Source organism: Erythrolamprus reginae, chromosome 2 (assembly GCF_031021105.1).
Source record: "Erythrolamprus reginae isolate rEryReg1 chromosome 2, rEryReg1.hap1, whole genome shotgun sequence".
NCBI lineage: Eukaryota > Metazoa > Chordata > Lepidosauria > Squamata > Dipsadidae > Erythrolamprus > Erythrolamprus reginae.
Genome location: NC_091951.1, coordinates 247,341,047 through 247,353,331, shown reverse-complemented (window position 1 = coordinate 247,353,331; position 12,285 = coordinate 247,341,047). Strand labels below are relative to the sequence as shown.

At 38.6% G+C, this 12,285-nt stretch overlaps 1 protein-coding gene across 1 annotated transcript; it reads right to left on the bottom strand.

Annotated features, from left to right (window-relative positions):
- Positions 1–7,325: 7,325 nt before the first annotated feature.
- On the bottom strand, positions 7,326–10,982 carry MRPL50 (mitochondrial ribosomal protein L50). The gene is made up of 2 exons (XM_070736238.1): positions 10,824–10,982; positions 7,326–8,268 (listed from the first exon to the last, which is right to left on the bottom strand). The coding sequence occupies exons 1-2, from the start codon at positions 10,979–10,981 to the stop codon at positions 7,887–7,889; spliced, it is 540 nt and encodes a 179-aa protein (XP_070592339.1). The 5' UTR covers position 10,982; the 3' UTR covers positions 7,326–7,886.
- Between the last annotated feature and the right edge of the window lie 1,303 nt (positions 10,983–12,285).

The following is a 12,285-nucleotide window of genomic DNA, read 5'->3' as shown; positions in this document are numbered from 1 at the left end:
TTAAATGATAATTATAAAACTAATTCCTTTTTTAAAACCTTTTTATTACCAGAGATGATGCTTCCAATAAGTGAGGAGTTCAGAATCAGCATTGGGAGTGCAATTCTACAGAATTCATACTCATTTTCTAGACGATACTGTAGAATTCTCTCTGCATGACTGTTCTCTGGCCCTTTAGATTATCGATAATGAGAAATACGTATTTCGAATGCTGGTTTAACATAGCAAGACAAAGAGCTTGTCAGTTTGCAAACTTTGCTTCCTCTTATACAAGCCCCATACTTGTGATTGTGACTAGAGCAGGAAGTACCTGAACTTTTTTTTCAGGAGTCCCATGTTTTTCTATGGAGCTTGCTCAGGAAATTGTCCCAAGGGGCTGTGATCATGGTGTGAACTCTTTGGGTTATTGACTCAAGATTAGTTTTCTTAGCCCCAAGGTCTTCATTGAATGTGCATAATTCACACCGCTTGCTTAGCAACATTTTGTTGTCTCATAGAGTCTGCTACAAGCAAACTTTCTTTATGTAAAGCAACCAGCAAAATTTATTTCCCCATGATGGAAATTGTAGAGAAAGCCTATGTGTGAATGCACACCTCTTGCGCACTATCCTTAAGATTATTGCCTTGAACTGCAAGAAGAAATGACTGCAGCTTTTAGTCGGAGCCCAGTTTACCACTAATAGTTTAGCAGATTGGATCAAAAATTCATAATGTTAGCCAAAAGACTGTATCATTAGCCTTTTAGTAGGTTTGAGGAACAGAAGAACAAGTTGGGAAACTTAGGAGAATGAAGTATTATTGCAGTATTATTGCAGTCCCAGCCGAAGAACAATGGTCTGCACTCAGTTGAAACCCACCCCAGTGTGGTACTTTTAAATTTCTTAAGAACTGTCTTTTCCTAAGAAGCATGAAAATCATGTAGGAAAATGTGTAGCCATAACCATTGAATCATTTACCAGAATTCTACCAAATGAGCATTTTTTTTGCTGTAGACATATATGTATCGCTTTCTTGTGACATATGCATGCGTTTCTAAGACATGATAAACTTTGGAAGTAGCACTTAACCTTGGAACAAATATATTAATCTCTTTGGAGCCACTCAAAATCCTGTTATTTCATAAAGTGCTTCACAGAAGGCTCCACATTGATCCCCAAAATTGGAAACCATCACTGTTACCAACTGGTGTTTTGTAATAGAAAGAGTGTAAATGTTTCATTGCTTCATTTGAGCGTATTTTGCAACTCAGAAAGATGCCTTTGGGCAATACACTTGTGATTCAGTTCCACTGGTGGTAATATATTATAATACCTTTCACATGTTGAGAAAATAGGGAACCAGCTGTCAACTATGTGTGTCAAATATGAACCATGTGAAAAGCATCTTTGTTTTGCCTCCTCAGAAATGTCCCTTCCCATTCATAAGGAAATGCAAAAGAAATTTAGAACACCGGCTCAAAAATGAAGATTGGCCAAACTTAGTACCATATTTTTCAGAGTATAAGATGCACCGGAGTGTAAGAAACACCTTAATTTGGGGGGAGGAAAACAAGGGGGGGAAATCTGCCTCTGCCTCCTAGCAATTTACTCACAGCAAACAGCAAATAATATAGATGATATTCACTGTTTGCTGCGTAATTCTGTGCATGTGTGCCTGACCCATACAAATATCAAAGAATTGAAGAAATGTACATTATGGCAGTATATTAATGCCAGAATGTTTTCTTAAATGTAGCCACACTAACTCTTCCCAATGATAGATCTACTCCAACCATGACTAAGTCAATGTTTAACTCAGCTTCCTTATCTGAATATTAAACAGGATACTGCTACATTTCAGATTATATTTGTACAGATGCTGTTAAAATTGATGTGACTTTTTTGAAGTACTGTATACATTATTCTCTGCTATTTAAAAGAAGATACAAAAGCACTGGGCCTTTATTTTAAAAAGCTTCTTCATTTTGTTAAGTTGTCTAGAACAACAATAAAGCAGTCTTAATAATTTGAACATTCTATAGGCATTTGTAGTTATTGATTTACCTCCTTGCATTCACTTTCAGCAACTGATTAGCACAAGAAAATAAAAATCTGCCTCTGCCTCCTAGCAATTTGCCTCCTTGCAGTTTTAGTTTCACTTTCATTTTAGAACGTGGCTTGCCTGCAGCTTCAATCAAATGCAGGTCGGGAGGCTGATAATCAGTGGCTTGTGTTAATCAGGCTCTGTGTTTTTTGCTGCAAGGAGGTAAATTGCTGGGAGACAGAGGCCAAAGGGTGGGGGTGGCTGGGTGGGACTACATTCAGTGATTAAGACACACCCAAGTTTTCACCCTCTTTTGGGAGGGACAAAAAGGTGCATCTTATACTCCAAAAAAATACGGTATCTTATCTCTGTTTTTCCTTTTCTTAACTCCTTGGGAAGCTATCAAGGAGTTAAATGGAAACACCAAGGAAAAAGGCAGACAAAAAGGACTTTTGAGTTTCAGCAACTTTCCTTGTTTTCAGGGAGGGACTCTTCTGAAGAGATAGAATGTAGCATCTGTTAAAATAAAAAAACAACAACGCCTAGATCTTGAATTTCCCCAAAATGTGGGTGTTCCTTCCTCCAAGTAATGCTGGCTGAAATTTTCTGAATCAAAGTGTAACACATTTGTATCCAAAACTGATTTTTGTTTTGCAGTTTATTGTTAACAAATCAAAGGAAATCCCTCTCTCCTCCCAGTTCTAGAAATTTTCTGCTACACCCCATTTTTCTAGCATGATCATAATCACAATAGTGTTTCCTTTGAGAAATGGAACTTCTCTCTGTATTTTTTCTGGAATGCCTGCTATGTTGATTCCTGGGTTTTTGTATATAATTTTTTTCCAAAAGAGATAAAGAAAATTATCACAAAACTGTTTGCATCAGGGTTTTGTCATTTTCCTAGGTGTTTGGAGGGATATATGGGAACTGTCTTGTTTCTTAACTATTTTTTTCAGCTTTTAAGGAATCAACCTCAAATCATAGATTTCCTTTAAAACAGTCATCCTGTTGATACCTCACTGGTATTTTAGAAAGTGCAAGTTACCAAGAACTACCACAATACACAATACAATAAATTGGAGGCACTCATCTTATTGGGGAAAGACATTAAAATACCAGCACTGAGTGTTGTGAGAATGAGACCAGGCAAAAATTGACAATTGTAACCATAACCTAAAATTGGACTAAATATGAACTTTAGGACAAAGCCAGGAATCTTGTCAAAAAGATACCTTCAGAAAATAGCTAAGAAACAATCAAATCATTAAAAGTTGAACAATACTTTTATTTATTGAATTTATTTGCTGCCCATCTTGCTGCAAGGCAACTCTTATGTACAGTATGTGGCTAATGGAAATGTCATTAGGCAATAATGCCTGGAGTGCAAGCAGATTCTTATTTATTATTTCGATTAACCCAGTGCTTCTCAATTATTTTTCTGTTACCCCCACCCCACCCCGGGAAGAAATAAACATTTCACACTCCCTCCCAACTCTCCGATCTGGGCACCAATGGAATTTTAGTGTTAATATTTATTTTACTTATTATAAGTTGCAAGCAAATTATTTATTTATTTGATTTTTTTTTATGCCGCCCTTCTCCTTAGACTCAGGGCGGCTTACATGTTAGCAATAGCACTTTTTAACAGAGCCAGCATATTGCCCCCACAATTCAGGTCCTCATTTTACCCACCTCGGAAGGATGGAAGGCTGAGTCAACCTTGAGTCGGTGATGAGATTTGAACTGCTGACCTACAGATCTACAGTCAGCTTCAGTGGCCTGCAGTACAGCACTCTACCTGCTGCGTCACCCTGGCTTATTGGCTGGGGAAGGCTGCTCTACTCACTTACCTGGGAGTAAGTCACATTGAACTCAGTGGAGCTTGTTTTCAGTTAGGTAGGCATAGGCCACCGTGGTTAGGGCCCTCTTGACACGTGGCCAGGCCAGCTTAATCAAACCTATGTTTTGGGGTCGCCGGCCTGGTTCATAAGCACCACCTCTAGTGGGCACTCACAGCAAATGGTGTGGAACGAGGCTTTCGGGTGCTGTTCGAAGCTTTCACCCAGCTGCAGATGCTCTTCCTTGTCCAGCAACAGGTTTGCCACACCATTCATGGCTAACGCAGCGCCCACCGAGAACAAGAACCCATGCAGCTGCCCTGCCCCGCCTAGCCACCTTCTCTTCCGGGCTCAGAGCAGCGTGCAACTGGGAAAACACTCATTTGTGGGAATCGATCAAGAGGGACCACTCATGTTCCTGGGGTCACATGTGTCCCCCTGGCATTGCTCCATGCCCTCCAGGGGCCCCCGCCTCACCATTTGAGAAACACTTCATTAACCGGTGAATTTTACAAAACAATAAAGCAGGAACTTTGGGCGCTAGGAAGGATCTTGTTCACATTAGCTGTTTGAAACATTTGGTGTTTCATTTGGGGCTTGGTAACTTCCCTTCCTCTGCGACCAACATAGATGAGTAGGCTGTGACATGTGAGGGTGTGCAGAAGAGTGAATGAGTGTAAGAGCAACAACATATAGTACTTAAAATTGGTAACGCTGTTACAGCTTCAAATTTGAGTCTCGGCATTCGATTGAAAGTAAAATGTGTCTCCAAGTCTTTCACCGTGGATAACCATGGCTATGCATTCTACATTCTGGCCATACTGCTCTGGATCATCTAGCTTGCAGGGTTGCTACAGACTCCACATTACACCCATTACAGAAGTAGGAACAGGGTGCATAAGTAGACCCAGTGATCATAAGGCAAACCTGGACATATTGTTTTAAAAGTAACCATTGATCCAATTTGAGAAACTCTTTTCTATAGAGTTGATTAGTTGGATGTGCATAACATACCAAACCACAAACCTGGATTAACAAAGCAAAGTTCATATACCATGCTGCTTTCCTCTTCCACCTTCACCCCACAAATAAAGAATATTCTGGTTTTATGAAATTGCTTTCTTCACTCAATACAATAACAATAGCTGGATTTCTATGTTGCACCACAAAACTATCCAATCCCACTTCAAGAGGTTGTACAAATCAACCCAACAGTTTAGTACGGTGAACTCTTAATTTATGTCATACAAGGAGTGTGTGTGTGTTATTCTTGAGTCTATAATCCACATCATTTGCAAGGATTTATATTATTTAAGCAGTGACAGCAATATGCAAAGAAATGGGTGTTTGTATCATTTATATAATGTCATTATGCAAATACCTCACCATGAATTCACCCTTGATGTTAGTATCAATATCACTCATCAGCCCTACCTTTATACCATGTCCATGGCCTGATAGTCATGTCTTAAGAGATCCTGACTCCTGGCTGCTGCTGCTTGTTCCCTTGCAAACTGCAGGTGAGCTGCACTGGCTTCCGATTGGTCTCCGAACGCAATTCAAGGTGTTGGTTATCACCTATAAAGCCCTACATGGCTTAGGACCAAATTACTTGTGGAACCATCTTCTGCCACACAAGTTCCACCAACCGATCAGAACCAACAGAGTTGGCCTTCCCCAGGTTCCGTCAGCCAAGCAATGTCAACTGGTGGGGCCGTAGGGAAGGGCCTCTGGGATCAACTCCCTCCAGATTCACATGGCCCCCATCCTCATGACCTTTCAAAAGGTCTTAAAAACATGGTTTTGCCGGCAGGCCTGGAGTTATACTCTGCTCCGACCAATAGTTATGAATGAATGATGTATGAATGTTAATATTGGGGTTTTAAATTGTATTTACACTATTGCATTTTTATTGTTGTATGCCACCCTGAGTCCACTTGGAGAAAGGTGGCCTATAAATTTAACAAACAAATAAATGAAACAACACTTTACCCTTCCTGGATATTCTCACCAGGCAAAAGAAATGATAACAAATTAGAAATGCAGGTCTATCAAAACATGTGATTAATTATGGGGTTTCATACTTAGGACAATTACAGCATCCCCATAGTCGCTTGATTTACTGTACATTTTAGATGTGTGACAATTGACACACATTTATAACGGTTGCAGTCTCCCAGGATCATGTGATTCACCTTTTGCAACTTTCTGACGAGCAAAGTCAACAGGGGAGCTAGATTCACTTAACAATGGTGTTACTAATTTAACAACTACAGTGATTTACTTAACGGTGGCAAGAAAGGTTGCAAAATGGAAGAAAACTCCCTTAACAAATTTTTCACATAGCAACATAAATTTGAGGCTACATTATGGTCATAAATTAAGGACTATCTGTATTCAAAAACGTATAAATGCATTAAAATCAAGAACACTAGAAGAAGTAAACACATTACCATACATATTCCAACAAAATGAATATCTGCAGAAGCATTAAAAAGTGCCTAACTATTTGACCCACTGACTACAACAAAACCAGCACAAGCCATGGATAGGATAAGATTATCATATATCAAAAACATTTCAGAGATAACAGACTATTATAACCCAATGGATACACTATAGAGAACACCAGCTAAAGCACTCCAAAACATTTTAAACAAATAAACAAACAACAACAAACCAGTAGCTCAAGAAGGAAAAAAAAATTAAAACAGGATTCATCTACAATTTACAGTGTAAAGACTATAAGAGCCATTATGAACAACATGCAAAAAATTAGCACAGCATATTCATAAACACCGATTAGCAGACACAATTAAAAACTCCCTTATCTCACAATAGAGAGGTCCTCAAACTTAGCAACTTTATGACTAGTAGACGTCAACTTCCAGAATTCTCCAGCCAGTATACCTGGCTGGAAAATTCTGGGAGGTGAAGTCCACAAGTCTTAAAGTTGCCACGTTTTGGGACCCCTGATATAGACAAACCTAACTTCGAAGCTATTATCATCTCAAACCAAACCAAATCTAAAAATGCTTAGACTTTAGCATTCAGACAAATTAACCATCAAACAGACTTATAAACCACATCTACCTACCATTCAAAAGATAATTAAAATGTAAGAAACCGAAAGACCGAAATATCATCTTCTGAAACCAGTACTGAGATAAATAGGGACTGATATCAGACAAACCCTCAAGAAGAAAACAATATTCCAATCAAACAACTACCAAGGAAAAAACACACCCACCTTACTGGCAGAGCAAACTACAGTACTGTATATAAACAGGAAGCAAATCCCACATTTACTCACACAGAGATTTTGTAATGGGGCCTAGATATCACAAGCCAGCCAGTGAAATGCCAGGATAATATAAATGATTCCACAGTTCAACCTTGTGCCCTACATATAAATATTCTCGTTTTGTTTTCTTACATGAGATTCCCACTATATTTACAATGTCATAAAAGGAAATCTGTCTTCTTTATTATCATGTTACTTTTATACTGAATACAGCAAATAAACTTCATTGATGTAGATTTTTTTAAAAACCAGTATTCACAGGTTTCTTACATGGTTAAAGATGATGCGTACTTCCTTCCATTCAATTAACAGAAGTTTGCTATCTGAGATAGGTCTTCAATGTTTAATAGATTAAATAAATTGCTGTCTCAACACCATTTTATATATGATCAACATAAGAACTTCTCTTAATGAACAAATACAGGATAAATGAAGGTAAAAGAAGAGGAAAATCAAGTCTCAAATATTTTCTGGTGACTTATAATATCCATAGTTTTCTCTGATGAAGAAGAGCCTGGGAAAAAAAAATCACCATCTCAGGTTCTTTGTCTCCAAAAAAAAAAAAAGCATTCATGAACTATTTGTTTGGATGAGTTATTATTATTTTCAGGGAGGCAAGAAACATTATTTGGAAACTTGGGACAACAAAAGCAAGCTTTATCTGCAGTTAAGCTGATGCTATTTTACAGAAGACAAATGACACCAGTACTTTGTTTTCATTCCTACTCCCAACTGATCTTCAGATTCGAAGGAAGCTCTTGCATGCCCAATTCATCTAATTTTGAGATGTCTTCTACAGGGGTACTATAGAAATCCAAGACATCTCCCGCACTCTTCATTTGATGGAGCTGGTTATTGGGGACTGTGTGGTCCAGATCTGTTGCCATTTGTGCCAATAGCCTATACTTTATACCGATGTCTACTAGCGATGTCCTCTGCCAGTCACTCGAAACTGAGGATCCCCAAATCTCTCTCACACGAGATTCTAGATGATTCTGGAGATATATAGGAGGAATATATTTTCTACTTCTTGGTGGAGGGCAAACATCTACCACAGGGAGAATATCTTTCTCGGATACTAGAACTGTTGGCGGATCTTGCTTCCTGTTGAAATAAATTAGAAGAGCATTTTTAAACCAACCTGGTATCACTTACTTCATATTCAAAGGCTTACTATTTATAATATATGTCCTTTATTTCAAAACAGTCATTCCCTCAAAATAGTTTGTGGACTGTATAAATGTTTGTAAGTCAAAAGATAATATTACTTAAATCCAAACAAATGTAGACATTGATCAACTCTTCTTGTAAAGTCATGGATAGTAAAGGCTCTCTGGGACAAATAAAAAAATAAGTTGTGTTGAATTTTGCTGGCAGTCTTATTGGTTCAGGGAGCAATCTTACTGGGATTGCTAACTCTGCTGCATATGTAGGCATAAATCTAAACTCAGAATCTTTTCCCTAAAAACGTAATACTTCAAGGATACACCTCATATTTATTAATGCCAATCTGTCTGACTATTTTAGAAACATAGAAACATAGAAGTCTGACGGCAGAAAAAGACCTCCTGGTCCATCTAGTCTGCCCTTATACTATTTTCTGTATTTTATCTTAGGATGGATATATGTTTATCCCAGGCATGTTTAAATTCAGTTACTGTGGATTTATCTACCACGTCTGCTGGAAGTTTGTTCCAAGGATCTACTACTCTTTCAGTAAAATAATATTTTCTCATGTTGCTTTTGATCTTTGTTCAGTTTTCTGAAGGAATAAATCAGTTACTTGAACCCAAACTTTCAAATTACCAGGTCCCTTAAGCAAAAGTATACCTCATTAAATAGGATTGTTTAGGTATATGCTGATGTTAGTTCATGAGTTATCTTAAGATAGCACTTTATTTTTAAATGAAAACTAGGAAGGAACTAACTATAAAAACCAGCTAATGCACACTTTCAATTTATTGTTCTGCTGATCTCACTATAAGCAGAAAACCTAATCAGTATTATGATTGGCATTTGAAATAATTACTGATCAGCATTTATTATACAACATATGAAGGCTGTTTGTAGCCTTTATGCTACTTATTCAGGTAGTCTTCAACTTACGACCACAATTGAGCTCAAAATTTATGTTGCTAAGTGAGAAATTTTTAAGTGAATTTTGCCCCATTTTATTTTTGATTTTGATTTTGTTTGCTACATTTGTTAAGTGAATTAAAGCAATTGTTAAATTAGTAAGGTGGTTGTTAAATGAATCTGGTTTTCCCATTGAATTTGCTTGTCAGAATATGGCAACATGACCCCAGGACATTGAAACCGTCATGAATGTGAGTCAGTTGTCAAGCAACTGAACTTAATCATGTGATCATCAGGATTCTGCAACTGTCATAAGTCTGAAAATGGTCGAGTCACTTTTTTCAGTGCTGATATAACTTTGAATGGTCACTAAGTGAATTTTTGTAGGTCCGAGGACCACCTGTAGTTTGTCCCCAGCACTGTTCAGATAAATGTCAAACTGGTGGCCCACAGGCTGGATGCATCATGTGCAGGCCACATCCACCCCAGCTCTGCAAAGGGAAAAAAACATTGTGATACATGTGACGAGTTTGACACCTGTGAATTACACTTTGTGGTCTCCCATAGTACACTGGGCCATGGGGAATTTTTCCTACTTTATTTCCAAAGAGCTAAAAGTTGCAAGCAACAAAAGAATCTGACCAACCACACTGGCAGAAAAACATGGAACTAACTGTAAATCAGAGTTTTGACAAACATAACACCTTGGGAAGAGCACTAGTAATTGCCACAACTTCAGAGGTAGGAAAACATAATGTGAAAGACTAAGTTTAAAGATGCCTGACATTCAACGCACAACAGGAGGCTCTCCGGGTAAAAACTGCAGGACACCAAAACTTGAGGTTCCAAGGACTCTCTCTCCTGAAAACATCTGGATAATCATAAGAGGGCATTCCAGTGTCTCTTTTTGAGACCATCTAGTGTAGGGGTCTCCAACCTTGACATCTTTAAGGCTTGTGGATTTCAACTCCCAGAATTCCTCAGCCAGCAAAGAATCATATTTAGCCCTTCCCTATTTTACGTTTTCTATTCCTACTTATTGCACAGTCTATCTGTCTGTTTGTCTCTCTCTCTCTTTCTTTCCATGTCTCTGTGTAGCTGTCTGTCTTTCTGTCTGTCTAGGTGTCTGACATATAAATCAGTGCTAAAGCAGTTAAAGAAACCATGAAGTTTATTTAACTTAATTGATTAGTGTTAAATTAATTGATTTGTTAGCGTTGTCTGCAAACCAGGATGCTGGTTGCATTCCAAAGAAATCAGAGGAGACCTGGGTAGCAAATAATGTGAAATAAATTCAGCATCCTTGCTCAATTGACCGAGTAGAATTCAGAAAAATTCTAACGAATCCTTTTGCGTGAAGTCTCTCAGTAAAACTATTTTTATGTCTATGACTTTATTCCGTGACTGCAGTTAATCGGGTACCTTTTAGCAGAGCATTTGGGATATTTGAATTTTGGCACTTCAATGCTATTAATTATTCCCCACTGTCCTCCTCCAACGTATCCCCATGTTATGTACCCGTCCCAATACGACGAGCCTCTTTCCGAGGTTGTTTCATGGAAAGAGGTCGGTCAGACGCTTACTTCTTTCCTCCCCAGAAACTCCTGCAGCCAGGAACCCCCAAACTCAGCCGGTGTCTCCACACTTTCAGGAGTACGCTGGGAGCCGCCATCTTGCCGCCGCAAAGAAAGCGCCGCCCCGCGAGCGCGAAAGCCCTTTCCGTCGATAGAGCCCGTGGCATTGTGGGATATGTAGTTTGTGCCTTCCCATATAGAGACATAATAGAGCAGAAGTAACCTGACGCGTTCAAGTGCTGCCTTAATGCGAAGTCGTTTACAATCAGAAAAAATAAAACGTGATGTTTTCCTATGGCTGGTTGTCTTATTCCTGATGCCGTGTAGCAATTGTTGTGAGTCCACGGAGAGGGGCGGCATACAAATCTAATTAATAAAATTGGAGCACGCTCTCATTATTTTTTTTTTAATATATATATTTTCGGCTCTGGCAAAGATATGGAAAACAATTGCACCGTGACTTTTTTGTCCTTCTCTGCCGCAGAGAAGTGAAGATCGCTAGGTCTAGCCGGACAGAAGATGCTTTTCATTCCCTTTGGGTGAGATTTACAACAATTCGTTTAATGGCCTTTAAAATTACAACGCCCCTGAGAAAAGTGACTTATAACCATTTTTCAGAGTTAGGACCTTTGCAGAATCCCCACGGTCCCGTGATCAAAATTCACTTGCTTGGCAACTGGTTCATATTTATGACCAACAGGGTCCCAAGGTCACGTGATCCCTTTCTGACAAGCCAATGTGGGCTGGCTAAATTCGCTTAACAACCGGGTTATTAACTTATCAATCACAGTGATTCACTTAGCAACTGGGACAAAGAAAGGTCATAAATGGGGCAAAACTCACTCAACAAATGTGTCACTTAGCAACAGGAATTTGGGGCTCAATTGTGATAATATGTTGAGGACTACCTATCATCTATCACAACCAAATTGTGTTGATAGGTTAGATATTCATGTTTATTAATTGGATTGCTGTGGGGTTTTTAATGGGATTTTATTGTTTTTTATCTTAATGTCTAGTTTTAATATTAATATTGACTTCTTCTATTATTGTATTATATTGTGTTTTATATTGTTGTAAGCCGCCCTGGGTCCCACGAGATTGGGCAGCATAGAAGTCAAACAAGCACAAACAAATAAATTTCCCATTTTGTTTCACCAACCCTGCAAAAGTGTGGGTTTTTTTGTCCTGCCCTTGGAAAGATTGGCATGTAAGAACTGGAAAAGCAGGTAGGGTGAGCTTTGAAGCCAAAAGGCAGCTGGTAGTTCATAGAGGCGTTCACACTCTCGCTTTCTTCCAAGTTGTGAAAATGGCCAAGCCCATCCCTTTAGTGTGGTTGGTCTTGACCGAGATATTAAATCACACTGTGTGTATTTGTGCATTGTTTAGAATAGATACTGCTTTAGGCAACGATACCTTAAATGCTATTCCCACAAAGGGATGGGTTTTATATGAAAACGGAAATTTAACT

Bases quoted from the DNA above. Each gene is read 5' to 3' on its own strand.
- MRPL50 (XM_070736238.1), bottom strand. From the start codon at position 10,981: ATGCCACGGGCTCTATCGACGGAAAGGGCTTTCGCGCTCGCGGGGCGG. The intron at 8,269-10,823 runs GTAAGCGTCTGA...TTATTTCAACAG, and splicing joins AGTTTCTGGGGAGGAAAGAA to GAAGCAAGATCCGCCAACAG.